Source organism: Lemur catta, chromosome 7 (assembly GCF_020740605.2).
Source record: "Lemur catta isolate mLemCat1 chromosome 7, mLemCat1.pri, whole genome shotgun sequence".
NCBI classification, from domain to species: domain Eukaryota; kingdom Metazoa; phylum Chordata; class Mammalia; order Primates; family Lemuridae; genus Lemur; species Lemur catta.
The window spans coordinates 96,727,814-96,752,674 of record NC_059134.1 but is presented as its reverse complement, the minus strand read 5'-3'; the positions used below and the strand labels follow the sequence as shown (position 1 = coordinate 96,752,674).

General features: G+C 51.0%; 2 protein-coding genes across 2 annotated transcripts; one reads left to right on the top strand and one right to left on the bottom strand.

Moving 5' to 3' along the window:
* The first annotated feature begins 5,865 nt into the window (after nucleotides 1–5,865).
* Nucleotides 5,866–16,495, top strand: UBE2L6 (ubiquitin conjugating enzyme E2 L6). The gene is made up of 4 exons (XM_045558088.1): nucleotides 5,866–6,194; nucleotides 9,343–9,438; nucleotides 14,005–14,191; nucleotides 15,646–16,495. The coding sequence occupies exons 1-4, from the start codon at nucleotides 6,168–6,170 to the stop codon at nucleotides 15,795–15,797; spliced, it is 462 nt and encodes a 153-aa protein (XP_045414044.1). The 5' UTR covers nucleotides 5,866–6,167; the 3' UTR covers nucleotides 15,798–16,495.
* A 1,096-nt stretch (nucleotides 16,496–17,591) lies between these two features.
* Nucleotides 17,592–24,770, bottom strand: SMTNL1 (smoothelin like 1). The gene is given in 7 exon segments (XM_045558087.1): nucleotides 17,592–17,781; nucleotides 21,680–21,831; nucleotides 21,998–22,112; nucleotides 22,304–22,465; nucleotides 23,537–23,588; nucleotides 23,683–23,837; nucleotides 24,040–24,770. Coding segments are annotated over 7 exon segments (1,512 nt in total). The 3' UTR covers nucleotides 17,592–17,636.
* Nucleotides 24,771–24,861: the final 91 nt, after the last annotated feature.

Below are 24,861 nucleotides of genomic sequence, written 5' to 3'. Positions count from 1 at the left end.
ACTCTAAAGTAAACGCAGTGAAAACAGAACAGTGTTACGAAATTCTAGCTGATTCTGCCTGGTGAAATCTCCAGGTGAAATCTCTAACGAAGCTTCCTCCTTCCCTGTTAAAAATAGGGTTAGCATGTGTTAGGTCTTAAAGACTGAAGAGTGTTAAACTGATACGTTGTCCTTGAGAAATCAAGAAGGAACAAAAGAAACTGAAAAGGAAAAGCTTTCTCAATCTGTGATTTTTTATTCAATACTTCAATTGTTTGATACCCCTTGGGTGGGTTCATTCTGTACTTGGGAGACACTGAATTTGATGATGATGATGACGACGATAATGTTGGTTGTTATTTATTGTGGTCCAGGTTTGTTGGCTCTTTTCTGTATGCCAGGCTCTGGGCTAAAAATTTTCATATTCAAATCTCATTTAATCCTCACAGTGATATTAGAAACAGGGTCTCATTATATCCATTTAACAGATAAACTAAGGCTTAAAGGGGTTAAGTAACTTGCCCAAAGTCACTTAGAAAATGTCAGAGCTTTAAATCCACATCTGGCTGACTTTATATCCCGTGTTCTACATCACTAGGTTTCACTTCCTATTTTTATTTCCCTCTTTTCAAATTAATTTTCATTAAATACACTGTATTTGTTTATAGTTTTGAATGAATAGTTATTCTATTGAAATTTCTATTCAAATTTTATAGTATGAAAATTTTAAAGTACAAAACTACTCAAAATAAGTCTCCTTCCCATCTCAACCCTAGACACTCGGCTTTCCTTTCCAAACTGATAAATCACTCTTATCCACTTTTTTTTTTTTTTTTTTTGAGACAGTCTCACTCTCTTGCCGGGGCTAGAGTGCAGCAGTGTCAGCCTAGCCCACAGCAACCTCAAACTCCTGGGCTCAAGCAATCCTCCTGCCTCAGCCTCCCGAGTAGCTGGGACTACAGGCACGGTAGAGACTGGGGTCTTGCTCTTGCTCAGGCTGGTCTTGAACTCCTAACCTCAAGGGATCCTCCTGCCTAGGCCTCCCAGAGCGCTAGGATTGCAGGCAAGAGGCATCTCGCTCGACCCATTTCTTAAGCATCCTTCCAGGTTAGTCCATAATTGTTCAAAGATAAGTTTCAGAAAAAGGTAAAATCATGACTCTCATACAGATATAATATGGACACATGTTAAAGATTTCATTCTACTCATGAATCAATGAGAGAACCAGGCAGCTGTTAGAATCAAAGAGATGTTAGAATCAAAAGAGAATCTGAAAACAGACACATTTATAGATCAAGGGTATTGAAATGAATACATAAATAAAAGCAAACTGGTTTTCCCATGGGGTGAGGGGAAGGAAGTCTATTAAGCCTCTATAATAATTTAGAGACAGTGAAAGGCAAACAACTTGAAGAAGTATGCTGTATGTAGACAAAATTTTTTTCCTCCCAAACAGATAACCACTCTACCAGGTTTTTAAATATCCTTCCAGATTAGTCTGTAACATGCAAACATAAAAGTATATACTGTAGTCCTTAAACACACAGTTCTGCTGCCATACTCTATGGTGTTTGAAAAGTCTTTTTTTCCCCATTTATTAATATATTTCTTAACTGTTTTTTAGATGGTATCTAAGATCCCTTCCAGTTCTGTCATTGGGCCTCCTCCAACCTAGATAGAGCCATCAAAATAGAAGTTTCTATCTGGGCGTGGTGGTGGACATCTGTACTCCCAGCTACTCTGGAGGCTGAGGCTGGAGGATCAGGATCACTTGAGGTTAGGAGTTCGAGGCTGCAGTGTGCTACAATCACATTTGTGAACAGCCACTGCACTCCGGCCTGGGCAGCACAGTGAAACCCTGTCTCTAAAAAAAAAAAAAGTTTCTGCCTCATCCAAGGGTGGTAGTTGACAACAATTCTCTCCCATGAAGTCCCAGGAAGGGTCTTGAACAGGGACCAGTCACTGTCACATCTCCTAGGACAGGTACACATCTGTCTGCACAGGTCATAGCCATCATAGGGCATGAGAAACCCTGACCCTGGAGAAGAAAGGAAAAGAGAATCAGAGATAGGAGGTTAACAAGTGCAAAGCGACTCCGGAGGGGGAGTTCCTCACAGGGCCAAACAGCTTAAAAAGCAGTGAAGCTGGCCAGGCCGGGAGACACAGGGGTTGGTGAGGAGTGTGGCAAACAGGGGCATGCATTCCTGGTCTGCCCCTGCTGGGATGCAGCCAACCACTGCCATGAGGGCATGTGGGCTTCTTATTGCCAAGAGCCGCATTCTCCAAGAGAACCCACAAACACACACTTTAATGAAAAAATCTTTGGGTTTGAAAAAGAGAGAATCTTTATTTTTTAGTTGAAGTGGTATTCATTCATTCTGGAAGAGGCAGTTCATTCACATTGTTCAAAAAATTAAAAGGAAATGGAGTTTATAGTGAAAAAGTCCACCCCCCACCCCACCCCTGAGACCTAGTCACCAAGTTCCCCTCCCTGGAGATCATCATCGTCTCCAGTGTCTTGTATCCTTCCAGAGATGTTCTCAGCACAGGAGGCAAATGTTATTTTTCCTTTATTGACACAAATTACAACGTACTTTTGACAGTGTACTACATTTTGCTTTTTTTCTTAAAATTTATCTTAAAGGAGCCTTCTCTATACATAAACAGATTCCTCATTCTTGTTCACAGGTGTCTGGTATATTTTTGTATGGATGTACCACTATTTTTCAACCAGATCCCTTTTGATAGACATAGAGATTGATTCCAAAGTCTTGCTGTAATAAATAAGCCTGTATTTATATTATCTCACACATTGATAAATATATCTATAGGATAAAATGCCTCGAAGCAGAACTGATGGATCAAATGAATGCATATTGATGATTTTGATAAGTTACTTACGATTTGCTCATCATAGAGATTGTACAAATTTACATTTTTACCAGCAATATACCAGAGTGCCTGCTTTCCTACGCTCTCCCAAAGATGTGTACTATCAAACTTTTAAATCATTTTGTCAATCTGATAGATGAAAAGTGATATCTTGGTGTGGTTTACAAATACATTGCTTCTATTATGAGCATAGTTGATGAACTTTTCACATGTTTAAGAACAATTTGTGTGTCCTTTTTGTTGAATTATCTTTTCATACCCTTTGTTTTCAACTAGAGTTATGATAGTTTTTATTCATTTGTAAATGCTCTTTATATATTAGGGAAATGACCCTTTGCTTGGAAAAAAATTTTCCTAGTTTGGCACTTATGTCTCTCATTTTTAAAAACGTTGCATTGATGGGGTTAAGAACATGCTACATCAAAATATGACTTTAGGAGATCAGAATATGTCACCCCAAAACATGCCTCTTTGGCATAAGGATTATTTTGAGTTGATTAAGAAACAGCAGACACAGGAGAAGCTCTGAAAACAGAGTAGTCTTTTTATAAAAGAAATTTACCATCTATAAAGGAAATCTCTATTGTAAGTCTCTCCTTCTGTGTAACAGGAAGAGAAGTATGATTCTAAATCACTGGAAACGTTTATCAAGGGAAAAGACACTGACTTAAATCTGTGTAAAAACCCTTATCCTTGTTTTTGGTGCTTGTCCTGCCCGCTTCACCCTTCTTTCTTTGTTTCAGCAGACAATGGTATTTAAGCTACCTCTTGGAGATTGACTCACGTCCCTGGGTATCTCCCATGTAGACATGAGGTATACATGTTAACAAACTTGTTTGTTTTTCTCTGTTAATCTGTCTTTTGTTACAGAGGTCTGTCCCAAACAAGAACTATGAAAGACAGAGAAAAAATTATTTTTTCTCCTCTACAGCATCATATTTAAAAACATATACAAGCCATACAAATCCTGCAAAATTCATCTTGTTTCTGAGCCACAAGTTTGCCACCTGTACTTACTAATCTTAAGAAAATGGATGGGGAAACCAAGGTAGGGAGTCTATAAATTGCATTGACCAGAGTCATGCAGCTATAAGCATGGACCTCACTGTATCTTGGTTCAGGACAAGGGGACACTTCCTAAATACTAGCTGTGCCTGATGGCAATCTAGGCATCGGCTCTCTGATAAAGGCTCTTTTCCAGGCTTGCAGACAGCCACCTTCTCGCTATGTCCTCACATAGCCTTTCCTCAGGTGCTTGTGGAGGCCGTGATGGGTGTCTCTTCTCATACAAACACTAATCCTATCAGATCCAGTGCAACCCCTTTGCTCCCACCAAAAGGCCCAATTCAGAAAAATTCATGGACAAGGCTGAGGTTGAGCCAATTGAGGGAAACGTGCAAAGCTGTAACCAGACCAGGCCTAGGGAGACCTGGGTTCTCTAATCCATGACCTGGGCAAGCCATTTCTCCTGTCTGGGCCTGTGGTTTCTCATCCACACAGAGGGATGTGGAGGAAGGTAGGGTGGTTAGATGGTTAGACAACACTAGAGGATCTCAAAACTCCCTTCCAGCTCTGGGATTAAGAGAACCTGGGGCCAATTTGAACATCCCAGGACAGCCCAATTTTAGAGGCTGTTGCTTGTTAAGGAAGACAACTTACATGTGCACATCACATTTCAGGAATCAAAGTCTTCCAAGCAAAATTGCATGAAGCAGACAGAGCAGAGTGTCTCACCCTCTTTTTTTTTTTTTGAGCCAAAGTCTATGTTGCCCAGGCTGGTTTCACACTCCTGGGCTCAAGTGATCCTCCCACCTTAGCCTCCCAAGTAGTTGGAACTACACGCTCACACATGTGGGCCTCCGGACCGTGGGCCGGGGGGTGGGGTGGAGGACCCAGGACGGGGAGGCTGGGGCTAAATCCATGACTTTGACTTCAGACATGCGTCGTCTCTGCAAGAGAAGGGAAGGAGAACCAAGAAGCATGGACAGAGGCTTTCGCTCCGCATCCAGTTTCCATACACACTGCCACCCTGCCTTTGCTGCTGCTGCTCGCTCTTCTTGGAACACCGTCATCCCACGCTCTTACTCTAGCCAACTCATGCTTCATAATACACTTGGATTCTTCTCTCTTCCGGGAAACCTCTGCCGCTCTCTGAAGCTGGATCAAGTGACCCTCCTCCATGCTCCCATGATATCAGGTGATTCTCTGATCATTATCATTAAAAATGCAGGGGCTGGCCAGGGACGGTGGCTCACGCCTGTAATCCCAGCACAGGAGGGAGGATCACTTGAGGATAGGAGTTCGAGACCAACCTGGGCAACGTAGCTCTGGGTTGGGGTCTCTCTGCCTTTGCACGGAGGGGTGGAGACTCCTAGCCGTGTATGGGGGCACGTAATGGGCAGGGGGTAAAATAAGGGAGGCTCTTGAAGTCCATTCTGGGGCTTCCCCCCGCTAACTGCTCCCCAAATCGGCATATACTGGGCACTTACTAAATATCAATATTAAGCCTAGTAAAGGACTGGATGATGGTCGCCCGAACCCCCAAAGCGAAAGAGAATGGGTCTAAAGCACCCCCTTGCGGTGCTCTGCACCAAGCAGCCTGGGAGAACGTCGTTGCAGGTCGGCCGCCGAATGCTGGACAGCACAAAGGACCCCACACTGCCCAAGGCAGCGGTCCTTGGAGGGCGTGTGGTCTACGCCGTCCCCCACGCATTTTTAGAGGTGGGCCCTGGGCTCACGGAGGGAACAGACCTGCCCGGGGGCTCCGGGGATGCGCTATGGGGAGGGTTAGGGCTGCGGTGTGATGGAGGGGCCGCCGAGCCACGCGTCGCGGAGCTGCGTTTGCACAGCAAGCAGCCCTTACTCAGGGCGAGTATTTAGGGTGGAGCGGAGGGGCTGACGGAGACCTCGGCTCTCGCGAGCGGCCGCCCACCGCGGAGCGGGGACTGGAACCCGGATGGGCGGACCCCAGCACCGCCCCCTGCGCGCTCGCAGCCTGGTGCACGGCGCCCCCCGGCGGGCCGCAGGGACCCGGCGACGCCGCGCGCTCCAGGGCCCGCCAGGGTCTCCCGACAAAGAGCGCGAGTTCCCAGGACCGAGTCCCCAGCGAGCCCTCTCCTCGGCGGCCTTCTAGTCTCAGCCGAGCGCTGGGGAGAGGGTCTACCCAGCGATCGCGCGGGTGGCGCGGGGCGTGGGCTGGGCTTCCGGACGTACGGTCCCCGGGGCGGGGCTCACCGTGTCCGCGTGTCGTGCTCTGTCCAGCTGGAGTCCGTCTGTGCCACACACTCGGTCCCGAGATGACGGCCAGCAAGCGGGTGGCCAAGGTAACCGCGAGTGGGATGCGCCCTTTCTCGTGCCGCCTTCCCTGTCCCCTCCTCCCTCCATCTCCTCCGCGGTTCTCCGAGCGCATTTATTTATTTTTCTGGGCACCGGGGCTGGCTGAATCCCTATCATCCCCGCCCCCTCCCCAGGGGAGGACTGGGTCTGCTAGAGGGGCAAGAGCTGCAGTTTTGGGGCCGGAGATGTCGCTAGCTCCTTGAGCTGTGCTGGGGGTGAAGATGAGCCGGCTCCCCCAAACTGGTTTCAGTTTCATTTCTCCTGCAGGAAACTTATGATAACAATTGAACGTGTCTCAAGTGCAGGAAGGGTTCCTTGGCATTTTGGTGCCAGGCGTTCTGCTGCTGGTGGTGGGTGGGTGGGTTATGGAAAGAGATGACCAGGGCAAGGTCCTTGCCTTGGAATAACCCATGGCCTATCCCATAATTTGATGCCTTCATCACTAGAGTCCTGAGAAGCACGGGATGCTGATTAGAATTTGGGGGCAAAATTGCCTGGGTATTCTCTGAAGGAAAAGATGCCGAGGTTGACCTGGAAGACTTCCTGGAGTAGGTGGCTTGTATTCATTGGTTCAATAAATGTTGAATGTCTACATGGGCTGGCCCTGTTCTAGGAAGTAGGGGAGACAGAGATGACCAAAAATCCTGCGTTCTTTGAGCCTTCATTCCAATTAGGGGCATAATTTGAAATAAGGTCTGGAAGGATGGGGAGGGGCAATTTCCCCCAGGAGGTGGGAAAACCCGGGGTGTAGCAGGAAATGGAGATAGATGGGGAGGAAGAGAAATCCCGGCGAGGTGGTACTGGCACCCCGCAGGCTTTGTGTGTCTCAGAAGTACGCCTCTGATCTTCAGAGAAAGGGTTCCCCTTCAATCTGCAGATAGGAAGGGCAGGCTCGCGGGGTGAAGGGGGTGCCTGCTACTCTCAGCCTCTGAGAAGAAAATGGTCTCAGACTGGGCCACCCAGAGCGGGCTTGACCCAGAACTGAAATCTGCAGGTTGGCAGAAACATGGGCCAGAGGGTCTTTCCAGCCAAGTGGGAAAGAGGGGGAGGCAGTATTTATCGTACTGGCTCCATTAAATGCCAGGCAGTTTTCATCAATTATTTTTCATCTAATGGTCACAGCAACTCTATGCTATGAGATAAGTGATGTACCCCCATTTTACAGATGAGGAAATTGAGGCACAGAGAAGATAACTTGGTTGTCTGGCGTCACTCAGTAGAGAGAGATGGGGCTGAAATTTGAGCCCCATGGGGCTCCTGGGGCTCTAGCCTGCAGGCTCTTTTAATGGCCTCTCTCCTTTCATTTTCTGTTCATCGAAGTCAGGTGATTTCCTAAGAGGCCTTAGGAAAGAGCTGTGTGTCCTGGCTTGGGTTTCAACTTCCTCAGGCTTTGGGAAAGTTTTGGCAGAACTCAACTATCACAGATAAAGTCCAAGTGTTCCTGGTTATAGTAAAGTCAGGAAAATGTCTATTCCAGATCTTCTTTGTTCTACCTTGGGCTTCATTCTTGTCAAAGAGTCACAGATAATCCTGAAATCAGGAATTCCAATAGCAGATGCTTCTAGTTTGGGGTAAAGATAAATGAGGGGCCATAGACTCTGGGCAGAAGGCACCAGAAGGAATTTGTTGGCTAACAGAAATGGAATATAAGCTGAGAGATAGGAGGAGGCAATGAGGTGTCCTTATATGTTGGGTGGGGACAGAGGAAATTCAGATGGTCCACAGTGTTGAAGGGCCCCTCCCCAACTGTGGACTGGGTTTGGGGAGCTTTCTCTCTGCCTCTCTTTACACAAGGGTTTCTCAACCTTGTCACTATTGACATTTTGGGCCAGATAATTTTTTGCAAGATGTTTATCAGTGTCTCTGGCCTCTACTCACTAGACGTCAGTAGCACTCCCCCCATTTGTGACAATGAAAAGTGTTTCTAGACATTGCCAAATGTTTCCTGGTGGGTAAAGATGCCCCCAGTTGAGAACCACTGGCTTACACCCATTGACTGTTCCAGAGGAATGTGATCTGCCCTTGAATGTCTTTTTATCTGCCTCCCACAAAGAAGGTCTGTAGTCCTTCAAGATGGACCCCAAAAGAGGAGCAGGTTTCCTTGGTCACATACATTTGAGGAGTACTGCATGCTGTGGGCTCACGTCTTGAAGAGGCCCCATACACAATAGCATATCAGAGGCTCTGGGAAGTCCTACAGTGAAGAAACCTCTTTAGCCTAGTTTTCCCAAACATACTTGAGCATGGAACTCTTTTCCTGTAATAACTATTAACTTTGCACAGGTCACACTGTACGCATTTGCCCTAACTAGGCCCCCTGCCTTGGTGTCTCTCCCCTTCTCTGCGTGGTAGACTCCTATTCATTCTGCATGGCCCCGCTCACAGTGCACACCTGTGAAACCTTCCTGCTCCCTTCTGGTCTCCTTCCCTACTGTGTATCCACACATGTTATTTATATAATCACATTCACATTTGCTCTGTTACTCCAATGAAGTTCTTGGGGGCTGGGTCCTGTCCTAACCAGTGTCAGTAGAGGATGCTCAGTAAATGGCTGTTGGGAGAATTCAGTGATGTGCAGGTGAATGGGCCACATTTCTAGGAAGGGGAGTCACTCTTGTTCCCTTGTTTCTTTGCTTGGTGTGTAGAGTTCTTCTCCAGTATGGTCTTCCTGAGTAATTTCCCTTCCCCAGCCCTGGTCTGCTAGAGTTTGAAGGTGTGGGGTGATGTCTTTGCTGTGGATTCTCAATGGATGCATATGGAAGGAAGAGAGGGAGGAAGAAAGGGAGGTAATTAGGACCTAGTGACTTTCTAGGAAGAAGGCAAGAGAACAGAGGTTAAATATTTTGCTTTCAGGAGAAAAAAAGTTCCTAAGAGAGTTTACTCCCAACTTTTAACATCTGGAGTAATATCTCTTCCCTACATCTAGCACCTACAGAGTTGTGGTGTGACCAAAATCAGGTAATTTACTTAAAGCGCCTAGCGCTGTGCCAGATTTACACTAAGTGCACAGTGAATGGGGGCCTTGACTTTGCCAGCTGCTGGCCCTGGGCTGTCCTGTTTTAGACCTGGGACAGCTTGTGACTGGTGCAAGGGGGAGGACCTAAGGCCAACTGCCACTTGCTGTGCCCTCTGCAGGAGCTGGAAGATCTTCAGAAGAAGCCTCCCCAATACCTGCGGAACCTGTTCAGCGATGACGCCAATGTCCTGGTGTGGCACGCTCTCCTCCTGCCCGTGAGTGTCCTCCACTGGGATCATGGCTTTGGATTGGGGATGACTTGGGCCAGGGGCGTGGGTAGAGAGGGTTAGGACTAGGCAAGAATTTTTCCTGCCTTAGGGTCCTTTTATTGAAGGTTATCATTGGTGGAAGGGGTCTCTCTGGATTGATTGCTTCGGAGGTCCTGGCAGACTGAGGAAGATGCTAAAAGACTTTTGGACTTAGTAGTACACCCCTTCCTCAAACCAGTAGCCACTAAGCCCACCATAGAGGCTTCAGCAGACAAACAGCATCAAAGAGAAGAAGAAATAAAGATCTCTTGGATCTTTGTCAAAGCCAGGGATAAACTTCCAGGTTTCCACAGTTAGTAGAATTTGCTCCCCTAAACCCAAAATGTATTTTGTTTTCTTTTAAAGATCTTATTTCAGAAAATTACTGTTACATATGATAACACAGTTAGCTCGTCTCTATTGTTCTCATTTTTCTCCATTTGTTATTTGATATCATCTTGATAAAAATCTCCCTTTGAAAGCAGTATTCCTGCCTATCAAAATGTAGGATCTCTCCTTTGTCATACAATTATTAGTGACTAAAGATGCCTTCTTTGAGAAATTCATGTATTGAATTTCATATATTCAACTTTTAGTTACTTGGAAATAAAAATTAAGACACTTGAGCTTTTTGTTAGTCAAAGCTCTTTGGAACATCAAGAGAGCAATTCATCTTACTATTTAGGATTTGGACTTCTCACTGACAGTGCAGTGGCCTCGGTTGTGTCACCTTCTCTTCCACCTGAACTGTAGTCCAGAAACATGGAGAAAGGCTTGAGTCAGGTCAGCACTGGGGACTCTGTCAAGTTCCTTGGCCTACTGTGTTAAAGCAATCCACTTACCTGGCTTGGAGTGAGGATATCTGTTCTGGGCTAGAAGGAGCTACAGGGACTGATTAGATCTCCAGTGAGACCAGCTTTGAGATGATGAAGTGGTGGGAGGAGCAGGTCAGAAGGAAGAAAGTGGGTGGTAGGAAAATCTAGGAAAAGTCACATTTGGGAGAATACTATGAAATCAGGGGATCTCAATGGTTGTCAAGGGCAAGATGGCGAGGTGTGCCCCCAGAACTGGCTCAGCCATACAGGGGTCCTGAAGAAGCATGCTAGCTGGGAAGAATCCCAGGGCTGGAGGACCAAAGCTTGGTGCAGAATAACCAGCTAAGGGCACCTGAAGGTGCCTGGTGAAGCCATAAAGGAGAGGATGATTTGGCCAGCAGGGGAAGGAGAACCAAAAAGTGTCCTTAGGGTGAGGAGAAAAATTGTCCCTCAAAGGCTGTCTCAATTCACTGAGGTGGCCCCACTTGTCACATCTGGATCATGGAAGGTTTCAGCTGGATGAGGCTTTTGGGGTTCATAGTAAGAGTTCCCATCTCTTGAGAGTCCCCTGTGGACCGAGCACCGTTTTGAGTACATGACACATGAGATCATATTGAATCCTTTCAACCAGCCGATGAGGAAGGTCATCTTCCCTTTATGGTTGGGGAGAAGGAAACTGAGGAGGTTAAGTAACTTGTCTGTGGTAACCCAGAATAAGGCGGCAGGGCTAGAATTCAGCTGACTCCAGAGTCTTCTCTCTTAACCACTCCATGAAAAATGAATGGTTTTCAAACTTGTTTTTAATAGCAAAATACTTTATGTAACCCAGAACTTAGAAGGCAGTAGGAGTTTCTCAGCTGACCTAAAGTACAGTATGAAATCCTCTGTCCAGTCTGTCCGATGTCTTCATTTTGCAGATGAGGAAACTGAGCCCTAGAGAAGCCCAAAGTCACACAGCAGGCTGGAGGCAGAGCAGGGCCAGGTCCCCGGAGCTCTCGGGTCCATGATTCTGCTGTCTGCCTTCCTCTGTTAAGAAGCCCCTGCAGACAGGACACACAGATACCCTCTGTCTTAGTCCACTTAGTGTTGCCATAAAGGATTACCTGAGGCTGGGTAATTTCAAAAGCAGAGAGGTTTATTTGGCTCATGGTTGAGGCATGGTGCCAGCATCTGCCTCTGGTGAGGACTCAGGTGCTTCCACTCATTGAAGGGGAGCAGCATCACATGGTAGGAGAGGAGGGAAGAGAAAGAGGGGAGGCACCAGGCTCTTTTTAACAACCAGTTCTCCTGGGAACTGATAGAGTGAGAACTCATTACTGTGAGGACCAAGCCATTCATAAGGGATCCGCCCCGTGACCCAAACACCGCCCATCAGCCCCCACCTCCAACGCTGAGGGTCAAATTTCAACGTGAGGTTTGGGGGGACAAACATCCAAACTGAAACACCCTCCCATCCTGCTCTGAGGCCTCAGCCGTTGGCCTTGTCTTAGCTCACAGGTCCAGCCCTTTCTTATCATTGAGACCATAAAAGCTGAGACAGTATCTGCCCGGTAGTTATCCATGTCTTAGCTCAACACGCCCAAGATCACTGTGGTCTCCGGTTTGTCTTCTGCGAAGGAGGAAGAACTGTTGAAAACCTTGACTCTGTGCTTAACGACACATGCCATTCTCACTCTCCTTGCCCTGTCTTATTAGTAACAAAGGTTCTGAAAGGATTTGGTGCTTTGCAACCAGCCTGAAGGCCCCTGTGCTGCATTGGGGTCATCCAGGTTCTGGGGTTCTTCCTTCTAGGGGTGCAGACTAGTGGTCACATGTGGAGACGTGGAGATGCAGAGTCCACAGTGCTGGGCTCCCACCCCAGTGAGGCCGCTGAGGCCCTGGGCAAGTTACTTACACACACTGAGCTTGAGTTTTCTCATCTGTAAATAGAGCTGCTAATAGTCATGAGTTTCATACTTACCGTAATAGCTCACACATGCAGTGCTTGCCATGTGCCAGGCCCTGTTCTAGGCCCTTGTCATGAGATAAGTCATTTAATCCTCACATAAGCCCTATGAGGAAATTTGCTATTATCCCCATATGGAAGCACAGAGAGGTTAAGTTACTTGCCCAATATCACACAGCTATTGAGCGTCAGAGCCAAGATTCAGACCCAGGCAGAGTACCTCCAGGGTCTGTGGAACCCCCACCCTCTGCTGCACAGGCTAATGCATGTCAAGCCCTTAGCACAGGGCGGCACAGATAGGTGCTCAGCGAAGTCTTTAGTTCGCTTGAAGTCTGGAGGGTCTTCTAATGGCTCCTGGCAGCTCCCAACCCCTCAGTCACTGCAGCCCCTGAATTTGTTTTTTTTTTAACCATGGTAAAACACACATAACAGAATTTACCATCCCAGCCATTTTTGAGTGTACAGTGCAGTGGCATTAACTACATTTACATTGTTGTGCAACCTGCACCATCATCCACCTCCAGAACTTTTCATGTCCTTATACTGAAACTCTACCCATTCAACAGTAACTCCCCATTCCTCCCTCTCCCCAGCACCTGGTAACTACTTTTCTATTTTATATTATGAATTTCACTATTCTAGGTACCTCACGTAAGTGGCATCATACAGTGTGTCTTTTGTTTTGGTCTGGCTTCCTGCGTTAGCATAATGTCTTCAAGGTTCATCCATGTTGTAGCATGTGTCAGAATTCATTCCTTTTTAAGGCTAAATAATATTTCATTGTATATAGATGCTACACTTTGTTTATCCATTAATCCACTGATGGGACACTTGGTTTGCTTTCACGACAGAGTCTCGCTTTGTTGCCCGGGCTAGAGTGAGTGCAGTGGTGTCAGCCTAGCTCACAGCAACCTCAAACTCCTGGCTCAAGTGATCCTCCTGCCTCAGCCTCCTGAGTAGCTGGGACTACAGGCCTGTGCCACCATGCCTGGCTAATATTTTCTATATATTTTTAGTTGTCCAGCTAGTTTCTTTCTATTTTTAGTGGAGATGGGGGTCTCGCTCTTGCTCAGGCTGGTTTCGAACTCCTGACCTCAAGCGATCCTCCCGCCTCGGCTTCCCAGAGTGCTAGGATTACAGGCGTGAGCCACCGCGCCCGCCCTGCTTTCACCTTTTGGCTGTTGTGAATAATGATGCTGTGATCACTGGCGTACGGATACCTGTTTGTGTCGCTGCTTTCAGGCTTTCGGGTGTCTCCCAGAGTGGGAATGCTGGATCATATGATAATTCTGTGTTTAATTTTCTGAGAAACTTCTATATAGTTTTCCATAGTGGTTTCACCATTTGACTTTCCCAAGCCCCTGCATTCTCAGGATTTCCTTGTTTTCTCCATTTCTTTGTCCGCAACGATGATGTTCTCCTGAACTTGCTAACAGCTCTCGAAGACAGGATGTTCTGTCCTTTTCCTCTTCCAAAGTCTTTAAAGCTGGAATGGTCCTTAGAGCTCATCTAGTCCATCTTTACCCATTTTTCAAATGGGGAAACTGAGGCCCAGAGATGGGAGATGGCTCGCCCGTGGCCACACAGCAGAAGCAGGAGCGGGCTTCTCTGCTTCCTTTTGCGATTCCACCCTTCCGCTAATCCATGGCACAGGTGCCAGGAGTATCCCTGCTCCTGATTCTTCCTGACAGCAGACCAGAGGGTGCCTGGGACCCTGGGATGGGGCAGGGGGAGGAGAAGCAGATGAGAGCTTGACGCCTTCTCTCTGCGCAGGACCAACCTCCCTACCACCTTAAGGCCTTCAACCTGCGCATCAGCTTCCCGGAGGAGTATCCGTTCAAGCCCCCCAAGATAAATTTCACAACCAAGATCTACCACCCCAATGTGGACGAGAACGGCCAAGTTTGCCTGCCCATCATCAGCAATGAGAACTGGAAGCCATGCACCAAGACCTGCCAAGGTGCGGCTGGGCCTTGCCTGGGGGCAGGGGCTGATCCTGGGCGGGGCTTACAGGATGGAGGTTATGGGGCTTATGTTGAGTTGGAAAAGCCCAAAAGAGAGGAGATAAAAATTGCAAGTCTCAGCTGAACTTACCATCAGATAGAAGGATGCTTCCTGTGATCCTAGAGGGGCTGACTTGCTCCTGCCTCTTTCCTACACCTGGGCAGGTGTGACAGAGAAACTCTGACATAGTTCATGGGAAACAGAGGCAGTTTGGCTGCCAGGGGGAAGGGCTTGGCCCACTGCTCCATCTGTGGACTTTGGGCAAGTCTCTGTTCCTTTCTGGGACTCAGTGCCCTAAATGGCCGAGGAGGGGGTTGGCCTAATAATGATAACACCCATCACGTAATTGAGCACTTGGCACTGTGCCAAGAGCATCACATGCCAACTTCATTTTTATCCCCTCAGCAACCCCACGAGGTAATGCTATCATGAGCCTCGTTTCATAGGTGGGGACACTGAGGCATATGACAGGTGAGGTGGCCGCCTAAGGTCACACGGCTGGCAGAGCTTGGCTGACGCTGGAGCGGAGCCGCCCAGCAGAACTTCCCGCAGCGGTGGGAATGCTCCGCAGCTGAACTGCAGTCGCCAGCCGCGTGTGGCTAGTGCAACTGAGGCACCGAATTCTTCATTGAATTTAATTTTAATTAATTTAGCTTTAGGTGACCACATGTGGCTAGAGGCTGCCATACTGGACACAGCAGCTCTAGAGCCTATGGCATCATCAGCATGCTGCCCTGCGTGTGGACCAAGGCAGGAGCTCAAAGCCCCTGAGACAAGGATCCCTGGGGTGGCACGGGGAGAGGGCAGAGGAGTGGTCCTTGGATGAGCTTCGGGGGTCTGTGAAGCACTGTCACTCGGAGCTGTGCATGTGTGCGTGTGTACACGTGCCTAGGGGCATGGGCTGCTGCCTTCACTGGGTTCCCAGAGGCGTCTGTGAAAGATGAGGGGCCATCAGGTATAGTGGTTTTCAGTCTTCAGCCTTAGAACCCTTCTGTCCAAATACGAGTTCATTTGGATGACTCTAAAATGGCTCTGGAGGACAGCTCGTGGAAAAAAAGTTTATTTGGAATCTCAGTATAACAGAGAAAAACAGAGTGGTTCTTGTTGAAATGGGGGTGAGACTCAGAAACCCCACTTATCTCAGTTACTTCCAGGGTAAGAAGCTTCTCTGAAGCCATGGAACTAGGTGTTTGAGAACCACTGATATAACCAAGGCCTTGGGTATTGTCAGCCAAGAATGGGAGGGACATTTGACTTGGTTGTAGAGTTAGCCTAAGAGATGGAGCCTTTTCGGGCCCCCCCCACAAGGAGCGATTGCAGAGTATGGGGGGATCTGGGAATGGGCAGTCATCTCCTCCTTCTGGGGCTTTCCCCTCTGCCCTGACGTCCTGATGTGGCCTCTCTCCCCAGTCTTGGAGGCCCTCAACATGCTGGTGAACAAACCGAACCTGGGGGAGCCCCTGCGGGTGGAACTCGCCGACCTGCTGACGCAGAACCCAGAGCTGTTCAGAAGGAACGCTGAAGAGTTCACCCTCCGATTTGGAGTGGACCGGCCCAAATAACTCCAGTCCTGACCCCTCGCTGGATCCTCTGCATGGTGGATGGACACACCTCGTGGACTGGGGCGAGAGCCCTTTATGGCCCATTCCCTGTGCATTTTTCCTCCTTAAGTTGTTAATTGTGCGTTTGTGTGTGGCGGAGGGAGGGGGCTGTGGGTATGTGTGTTGTGGGTGGACTCCCTCTCAGGTTCACCTGGCCACAGGTGCACCCTCCCACTCCTTTTGCCTTCCCCAGAGCCAGGGGAGTTAGGTTTGCAGAGGTACAGGCCGTTCCCCAGCTCCCCATCTTAGAGGGGCAGGCCCCCTCCCGGCCAGCTTGCAGGGGATGCAGCCCGGCAGCCACGCAGAATCCCCCCAGGGCCAGACACGGAGGGGCCGGGGGCAGTGGGGGATGTTGAGGGGGAGGCACCTGGAGGGTCCCATATTGATGACTGAGTGATTGAAATCAGCCAAACTACTGATAGGCATGTTTGGATGTAGGTGCTAAACCTTTTATTTTCCACTGATGAATTGTAGTGTGAAGAATCTAACTTCCATCTCAGAACTCTGACCACCTGTTTCGAAATCACTCTCTGTCTCTCCGGTTGGGTTGCCAGTCCCTGGGGACTGTGCCTCAGGCTGTCAGGTGTGTGCGTCCATTCTGGGGTGGGGCACACGAACTGTGTGCTTGCCTGCCATTAAAGTCACCGATGGATTCTGGAGTTCAGCGGAGTCCTCCATGAGGGGATGGGCTGGGGATTGCGTGGCTATCTGATAATAAAAGATGTGACCCTGCTTCCCCTGGACGATGCCCAGACACTGTAGGCCCGTGAGAGAACGGCCATCCCTGGCCAGAGGAGCCTTCAGAAGGTCCACAGGGGGAACATCCCCATTTTGTAGATGAGACTGCTGAGGCACAGATTGCTCCGGTGGATTGCTGGGTCCACCCTGCCAAGCAGGGCGGAGTCCACACCTCCTGCAGGTGAGCTACGCTGCCTGGGATGTGTTTTGTGTTTTGTTTTTTTATGAGCTGCTCTCATCAACACACATGCCCCAAATGGCTGATAAAGCTAGACGGGTGTTAGCAGGAATCAGCCCAGGGGTTCATCTCTAATGAGCAAGAGAAAAACAAAAACAGCCACGTCTTCAGCCGGAGTTGGAGGGATTGACCTCACCTGAAGGAAGAACTTTCTGATTGCGATTGTTGGAAGCCATTGAAAAGCCACTGGCTGGGTGGCATCTCTGAGTCAAGGGAGTCAGCCAGTTTGGGTGAGATTTCTAGAGAATCTTCTACTCCGGCTCCTGCCCTTGAGTTCCCTAATCTGGAAAGAGGAGAAGATAACTGGGAAAAGTGCCAGTGGCTTTAAATTTAAGTTTGTTTTTTCTGTTTGGCAACCACTTATTGAACACTCAATGTGGAAGGCACTGGGTGAAGCTTTTTGCCCATTTCTTTGTCTTATTTAACTCTCACAACACCTCTATGAGGTTGGAACTACCATTATTCCTGTTCAGACTATGAACTGAGGCTCAGAGAGGTTAGCTGTGTGGCCCAACATCACACAGCTGGTTAGCGAGGTGACCTGGGCTATTGTCCTCCCCCGAACACCTTGCACAGTTATTGAGAAGTCCCATCAGGTGAGGAAACCCTTGTGGCCAGGGTTTATTATCCCAGAGTACAGCGTTTCTGGGGCAGAGAACACTGAGGGACCAGACGGGATTTTACAAAAGTACTTTTAATGCAGTTAAGACTGGTGCCACCTGCCCTTGGCCGAGCCCTGGCTCCGCGGCCACTGTGGAGCAGAAGCGAGGCTCCAGGCAGTGGCTGGTGATCTGGACACCCTGCCCACAGGGTCAGTCAGCTCCCTATTTCTTCTTGGTCTTCACCAGTCCTTTCTGCACGAGGCTGCGGTACAGCTCCTGGATGTAGGTGTAGACACACTTGGAGTCGGGCACTGCCAGCCGCACCATGTCATCCACCTCCAGCAGCTGGGCACAGTCGGCCAGTTTCCTGTGGGGCAGAGTGGGGTGGGGAGCAGAGGGTCAAAGGTGAAGGCTATGGGAACCAAGGGCATGGGCGGGGGCAGCCCAGCAAGGATGAAGCCCACAGAGTCGTGTGTTGAGGCTGGGAGATCATCTGAGCCAACCATCCTGTTGTACAGATGAGATAACTGAGGCTCCAGCAGAGTTAAGACCCAAACCCAGCTGGGTCTGATTCCGTAGCCCATGTTTTCACTACACCGTGTGTCCTCACATGGGAGCAGGACCCTCTGGTCTCTAGTTCTACATTAACCCGCCCCTTTCACATGCACATAGGTCTGTCCTCTGGGACCAGGGAGCTCCTGTTAGGCCAAGCCCCTAAGGAAGAATTTAAAGGACAGAAACCGAATCCTGGCCAGAGTGCTGGTTTGCAGCTACAGCTCCAAAAGCATCGTTCATTCCGTCTCCGTGTGTTTATTGAAAGCTGCTATGTGCCAGGTACTTTTCTAGGCTCTGGGAATGCAGCAGTGAACAAAACCAAAACTTCCCCACTCCCATGGCACCGAGACAGATAGTAGTCAACGCAAAAAGTAGATGGTGCATCAGATGGTGAGAGGTGCTAAGGAGAAAACCAAGGCAGGGAAGGGAGACAGGGTATGTGCCTATGTTGGAGGAGGGACCTGGTATTTTTCAATAGGGTGCTCAGGGAAGGCCTCTTAGAGAAAGTAAGTCATGTGCATGTCTGGGGGAAAGGAGTCCAGGAAGAGGAAACAACATGTGCAAAGGCCCCAGGGCAGGAGTGCTTGGTGTGTCTGAGGAGCGGCATGGCATTTAGCAGCAAGTCCTCATCTTCAGCTTCCCAGCTGCCCTCTGGGGCTGGGTGCCACTCTTGGCTTTGCTGAGGCTGATAATCTGGCTGATCGCTGCTGGAGCCTCACTGCCACATGCCAGGTGCTTCATCAGAGGCTTCCCCTCGGATGGTCTCATGTACCCCTCCCATCCTCCGCCAGCAGAAAAGGAACTGGCGACTCAAAGGGTTTTGGTGGTTTGCCCAAGGTCAGAGTGGGTGACACAGCTGACGCCCCTGGTGTCCTTGCACTCAAGCCAGGTCTCAGCAGTCCCAGCCCACCAACGCTGGTGGTGGTGTGTGAATGGGCGAAACCAGGGCCCCAGTGGAAATCCTCTGTTGGGGCTGAGATGGCTGGGTGGAAACCCAAGCTGGGCCGGCCTGGGAGCCAGGCACAGACTGAGGACTTGGGAGAATGGGGCAAACTCCCTGCAGCCACGGCAGTGATCTCAGCCCACGGGTCAGGGTGCTGTCCCCAACGTGGGACAGGCAAACCCTTCATGCCCATTGAGCCCAGGGAGTGGAGGAGGCCTCCCCGGAGCATCACCAAGGAGCCCACTGGGGGCTCCGGCATTGGCCACTCCCTTCCTTCATCCCAGGACTCTGTGGGAATCAGAGGAGAATTCTAGAATGGGGTAGTGGAGTGTGATGGCTGCAGCAGACACCCCTTACTTTTCACACTTAATCGTCACACCAAACCCCTTCCAGAGAGGTTAATTCGGCTGCTGATGGTCACAGGGCTAGGAAGGAGGAGACGGGATTTGAACCCAAGCACCTTACTTCTATTCTCCGCCTCCATCTCCATGCATCCCCACTACCTCCTTCCCTTTTCACTGCCCGATGGCGCCTGTCAGCCTGTCCTCCTCCCACCTTCCTGTGGCTCTGCCGCGCTTGGAACCAGAGGCCAGGCAGCCACAGAAGCACGACAGTGGCCAGTGCCCTACAGGCCAGGGACACGTGGTCAGGGCAGAGCTGCATGTCCTTACAACCTTCACTTAGAGCTTTACGTCTAGACTAGGAGTTTCACCTCCACACCCTGGTCCTGCCACAGCCCTCCTCTATGAACCTGGAAAATAACGTGACCTCTCTGCTTGTGTCCACACTGTGGGACTGTTGTGAGAATGGAATGAGGTGATTTGAGAAACGCTCTTAGCAGAACGCCCACACTGAGTCACTGGAGTGGTGGGCTTGCCATCAGCACAGGTGTTTCTGAGCCCACAGCAGGACAGGTGCTCCCGAGCCCTTGTCCCCCTGCAGGGCGCTCACCCCACCCCTTGGGAGGATAATGCGAAACTGGAAGGGACCCTGTGAGGCATTGAGCCTGATGGTTCATGGCATCCTTGGTGCCCTAGGCCCTGTGGACACGCCTCAGGGGCCATCCTGGGAAGGGGGCCTTGGGCGCTGAGCTCCTCCCAATCTGAAAAGATCTCTCTTTAATCTGTTTCATATGTTGCACATTCACTTCATGTTTTTTTTTTGTCTTTTTTTTGACACAGAGTCTTACTCTGCTGCCCGGGCTAGAGTGTTGTGGCGTCAGCCTAGCTCACAGCAACCTCAAACTCCTGGGCTCAAGCAATCCTCCTGCCTCAGCCTCCCGAGTAGCTGGGGCTACAGGCATGCGCCACCATGCCCGGCTAATTTTTTCTATACATTTTTAGTTGGCCCGCTAATTTCTTTCTAGTTGTAGTAGAGACGGGGGTCTCGCTCTTGCTCAGGCTGGTCTCAAACTGCTGACCTCAAGTGATCCACCCGCCTCGGCCTCCCAGAGTGCTAGGATTACAGGCGTGAGCCATGATGCCTGGCCTCACTTCATGTTTTGTTTGAGGAAATCTGCTGAAAAAACGTGTGAAAAGCTTGGATCAATGCTAATCTCTCATTTTGCCAGTGTGGACATGCAGGCTTCCCTGCAGGTTGCTGGCCAGACCTGGACTAGACCAGAGGGCTGGGCCTGCCAGACCGGGGTGCCCTAACATCCCCGTGGACTGGTTCCCTGTCCCAGGGCTGTGGAACTGCGCTCAGCTGTCCCTCCCAGGGCCTCAGAGCTACTCTCATTGGCCACACCCTCTGTACAGCCCTGCCTACCAGGCAGCTCAGAAGCCTCTCTGGGTCCCTCCCCAAGCTGGAGAGAAAGCCTGCTGCTAGGCTGAGCCCCTTGTGATTCCTCGGGCCATCAGGGGACATTCGCCGCAGAGAGCCTCCAAGGAGGGTGGAGATGGAGACCTCTGGCTGAGGCTGGCTTTGGAGCTTTGGCGTGGAAGCACCTCCCCCTCAGTCACCGCCCAGGCAGCCACATCTTTGCCTCTCAGGTTTCTCCTTGGGCCAGAGGTCTGGGAGGAAATGAGGAACCCACACTCTTCCTCACACCCCTCCTGCCTTTCTATAATAGTATACCGCCCTTTCTCCAGCTGCCACCGCCCCTGAGCCCCAGCTGCGTGAACCTCAGCAGTAACTCCCCTCCAGGCTGCAAAGGGAATAATAACTATCGTTACAACCGTGATAGCATTCATTTTAATATAGTAACAGCAGCTAAGAGTTTTTGAAGTGCCTACCGTGGGCTAGTTCCTAGATATAGGCACTTAATTATTGTACTTAATTCTCACAGTAACCCAGCAAAAGAGGAAACACCATGCCCATTTTAGAGATCAGAATATGGAGGCTCAGAGAGGTAAAGGAGCCCATCAAGATCACACAGCTGACAAATGGCAGGATCAGAGTCTGAGCCCAAATCTCTGCAGCCCCCCTGTCTAAAACGGCAGGCGTGTCTCTCCTCTGTCCCTTACCCTGCCTGTGCTTTCCTTGTGATCCTATCACCACCTGGCATTACATGTCACATCTGTGTGTTTATGATCAGTCTCCCCCTTTGGGACGTGAGCCATGGGTGAGCAGGGGTTTTTGTCTGTTTCACTTCTGTATCCCCAAGGGGTGAAACAGTGCCTGGTGCTCAAAAAATATCTGTTGGATACATTCGTGTGGCGCCAGCATCCATGTGACTACCCCACTCTCCGTTCCCTGCGAATCCCACACTCATCCTAGGGGGCCCCCAGCTCCCATCTGGCTCTGCCAGCCCATGGCTGCAGCTTACTCTGCTGTGGCGAAGGCCAGGGTGAAGTTGTGCCGACGCTTCGTGGGGTCCAGCTCAGCATAGTCAAAGGCGTCCGGGAAGAACTTGTGGATGAGGGCACAGAAGGCCATGCCGCTGCTCCAGCTGGAGGAGAAGTTCTGGATGTCCACGTGCTGCGGCAGGCGGGGCACAGAGGAGACCTCGGTGAGCCTCAGCCCGCGGCCTGGGCTTGGCCCCCTTCCCGCCCTGTCACCCATTGGGGTTTGCACCACTCAGCCCCTCCCCAGTGCTGCCACGCTGGATCCCTGCCCCACCCACGCGTCCCTGTCCCATGCCCACCTCGTAGTTTCTTGTCATGGCCCGGCACCACTCCAAGAGCATGTTCTTGACACCGCCAATGGCCGCCCCGGCTGCCTTAGTGTTCCGGAACAGGGCCGTGGGGCCCGAGGCTGCCCTGTGGGGGGAGAGGGTTACAGGGCCGGGCCAGACGGGCAGGAGGCCACGAAGGGCCCTGCTGGGTGGAGCCCCAGCCCCCAGATGTCAGTCCTCCTGCCCGTGGGCTGTCCCCACGGCCCCTCAGGCCACCCTCCCACCAACCCGCGGTTCCTAGGGAGAGCCCAGCCCAGCTCCTCGCCTGCGTCCTACCCGCCAAACTTGTCCACGATGGCTTTGCGGTTCTGTGCACGGGGCCCCAGCCCCCGGGGCCGGGCGGGGGCTGACACCCTGCGCTCTGGTGCCTTCTCCTTCTTCTTCTCCGCAGGAGGGGGCTCCGGGGGGCTCTGGGGCACGTCACTGGGTGAAGATTCACTATGTGGAGAGGTCCAGAGAAGTGTAAGAGGGGCTGGGACCAGCACCATAGGACGTGGGGGTGGGCCTGGGGCATCACTGCAGCTGTGGCACCTATAGTGCATACATTTATTCTGTGCCCAGCACTGGGAGCGGGTTGAGGAGGCACAGTGGGGCCCCGTCTAGCTTTGGGGAGCATGTGGTCTGGTGAGGACATGTGGGCAGGGCTAGGACATATCTGGGGTCTGACCTGAATCTGGATCCTGGCTTTGCCTCTTATTTGCTGTGTGATCTTGGGACTGTCACATCACTTCTCTGAGCCTCAGCTTCCTTATCTGTAAAATGGGGACAAGAGTACCCACCTGACAAGGTGGTTCTAAGGTCTGGTAAGAAAGTGAGTGTAAAGCACCCAGCTGTGCCTGCCACACAGCTCTGTGGATGCTCAGTGAATATTCACTCGTTATCTTTCCCTAAGAAAGGGACAAGGAGGTGGATTTCAGCTCAATATAAAGGAAGATTCTTCCAATGACTAAAGCTGTGCAATGGCAAGGATAAGGCTACCAGTTTAACCAGCACCCACCAGGCACCACCAGGCACCACCAGGCACCATGCTGAAGTGCTCTGCATTCATTACATCACTTGAGCCTCGTAATAATCCTAGGAGGTAGAAACGGTTGTTATGCCCACTTCGCAGATAAGAAGAGGTTAAGTGAGATGGCCAAGGTCACACAGCTGGTAAGTGGCAGAGCCATTGTCCAAACTCAGGCTTTCTGATCATGCTCTTGTGGATGACACTGGCACCATGGCAACATGCCGAGCTGCAAGATGAGGAGCTCCCGTGAAGGGCCAGGGATGGTGAAAAGGAGACCAGCCAGCCATGGCATGGGACGGGGACCAGCTGTCCTCCACGCTCCCTTCTACCTGTGGCTCCTTTGGTTTCCTGGCTCTGACCTGGGATAGGAGGCTGAATGCCAGGAATCCTGGAATACCTTGAAATCAGGTGCTGGGGGAGGCGCAGGCTGAGGTGTGGTAGACTTTGAAGGGAGCAGGAGGTAGGGGAGGTGAGGCTGGAGCCCCAGAGTTTGACATTACCTGGCTGAAGGACTGGTCTCTCCAGAAGCTGTGGAGCCTGGACCCAGCCCATCTGGAGGAGGAACAGGAAGGTGGGGAGTGGGGCTGTCCGTGACGTGCTCCTTGAGCCCCCTCCCCCAGGGTAGCCCCTGCAGCATCTCACTCACCTGGGCTGAGGCCAGGGCCCTCCTCCGTGGGGCTCTCAGGCCACTCCTCTGGGGAGCTGGGAGTCACCCCCGCCCCTCCCTCTGGCTCTTTGTCCGTGTCCTGCTCCTGCTCCTGCTCTTCGCTGGGACTGCCTGGCTCCTGGAATGAATGCGGTCTGTGTAGGTTCATAATCTCACAACTACCTGCCCTGGCTTTGTGAGGACGTCAGAAAGATCTGGAAGGCAGCCTGGGGTCACAGTGCAGCATTCCCTGGTGCCCACCTCCCCCACACCAGGCTCCTGATCTCAGCGTGTTGAAGACTAGACTTTCCCAAGGAATAAAGCAGGGAGGGCTTGCTTCCCGGGAACGGGAGACACTAGAGCTCTTCACGGGGGTCCTCTTTCCCTTCTTCTGCCCCACTCACCACGTCCTCTTTGGCATCGCTTTCAGCCTCCTCTTCCCCACCGGCCTCCTGAGGTTCGGCCTTAGCCTCGTCGTTCACAGCAGCCTCCTGAGATTCAGCCGTGGCCTCTTTGTCGGCAGCTTTCTCCTGGGGTTTGACCGTGGGCTCCTCTGTCTTGCGATTGTCCTCCTGAGAGGCCGCCTTGGCCGCCTCCTCCCTGCCAGCCTCCGTGGGTTCGGGCCTGTCTTTCTCACTGGCACTGGCTTTCTCCCCAGATTCAGGCATGGCCTCTTTCCCATCAGCCTTCTGCTTCTCAGATGCCAGCGCGCTCTCCTCTTTTTCCTCAGCCTCCTTGGCTTCAGATTTGGTCTCTTCTTTCCTGTCTGTCATCTGAGAAGCCGTTGTGGGCTCTTCCCTCGCACCATCCTCCCTTGTAAGTTCAGCCTCAGCATCCTCTCTCCCTCCAGCCTCCCTTTGGGCTTCCACCTTGACCTCATCTAACCCGTTTGCTTCCGCTGAAATGCCGTCCTCCACTGGGGCTTTTTCCTGCTTTTCTGTCCCGTCTGGAGGCTCCTCGTTGATGGTCTTCCCAGCTGTGCCCTTGGTCTCCTCTGCAGGGGCTCCAGCTCCTGGCGTCCCGGGGCTCTCTGTGGTGGGGGAGACAGAGGTCCTGTCCTCAGAGGGCTTCGCTTCCTTCTGCTCCATCTCTAGAGGAAGACAAGCAGGCCTGGTCATGCCCCAGCCCAGCAAGCGGTGAGGACCCACCTTCCGAGAGCTTGGGCCCGGGACTCAGGAG

Coding starts and splice junctions, on each gene's coding strand:
- UBE2L6 (XM_045558088.1), top strand. CDS start 6,168: ATGACGGCCAGCAAGCGGGTGGCCAAG. Junction 6,195..9,342: donor CCAGCAAGCGGGTGGCCAAG/GTAACCGCGAGT, acceptor TGCCCTCTGCAG/GAGCTGGAAGATCTTCAGAA. Junction 9,439..14,004: donor GGCACGCTCTCCTCCTGCCC/GTGAGTGTCCTC, acceptor CTCTCTGCGCAG/GACCAACCTCCCTACCACCT.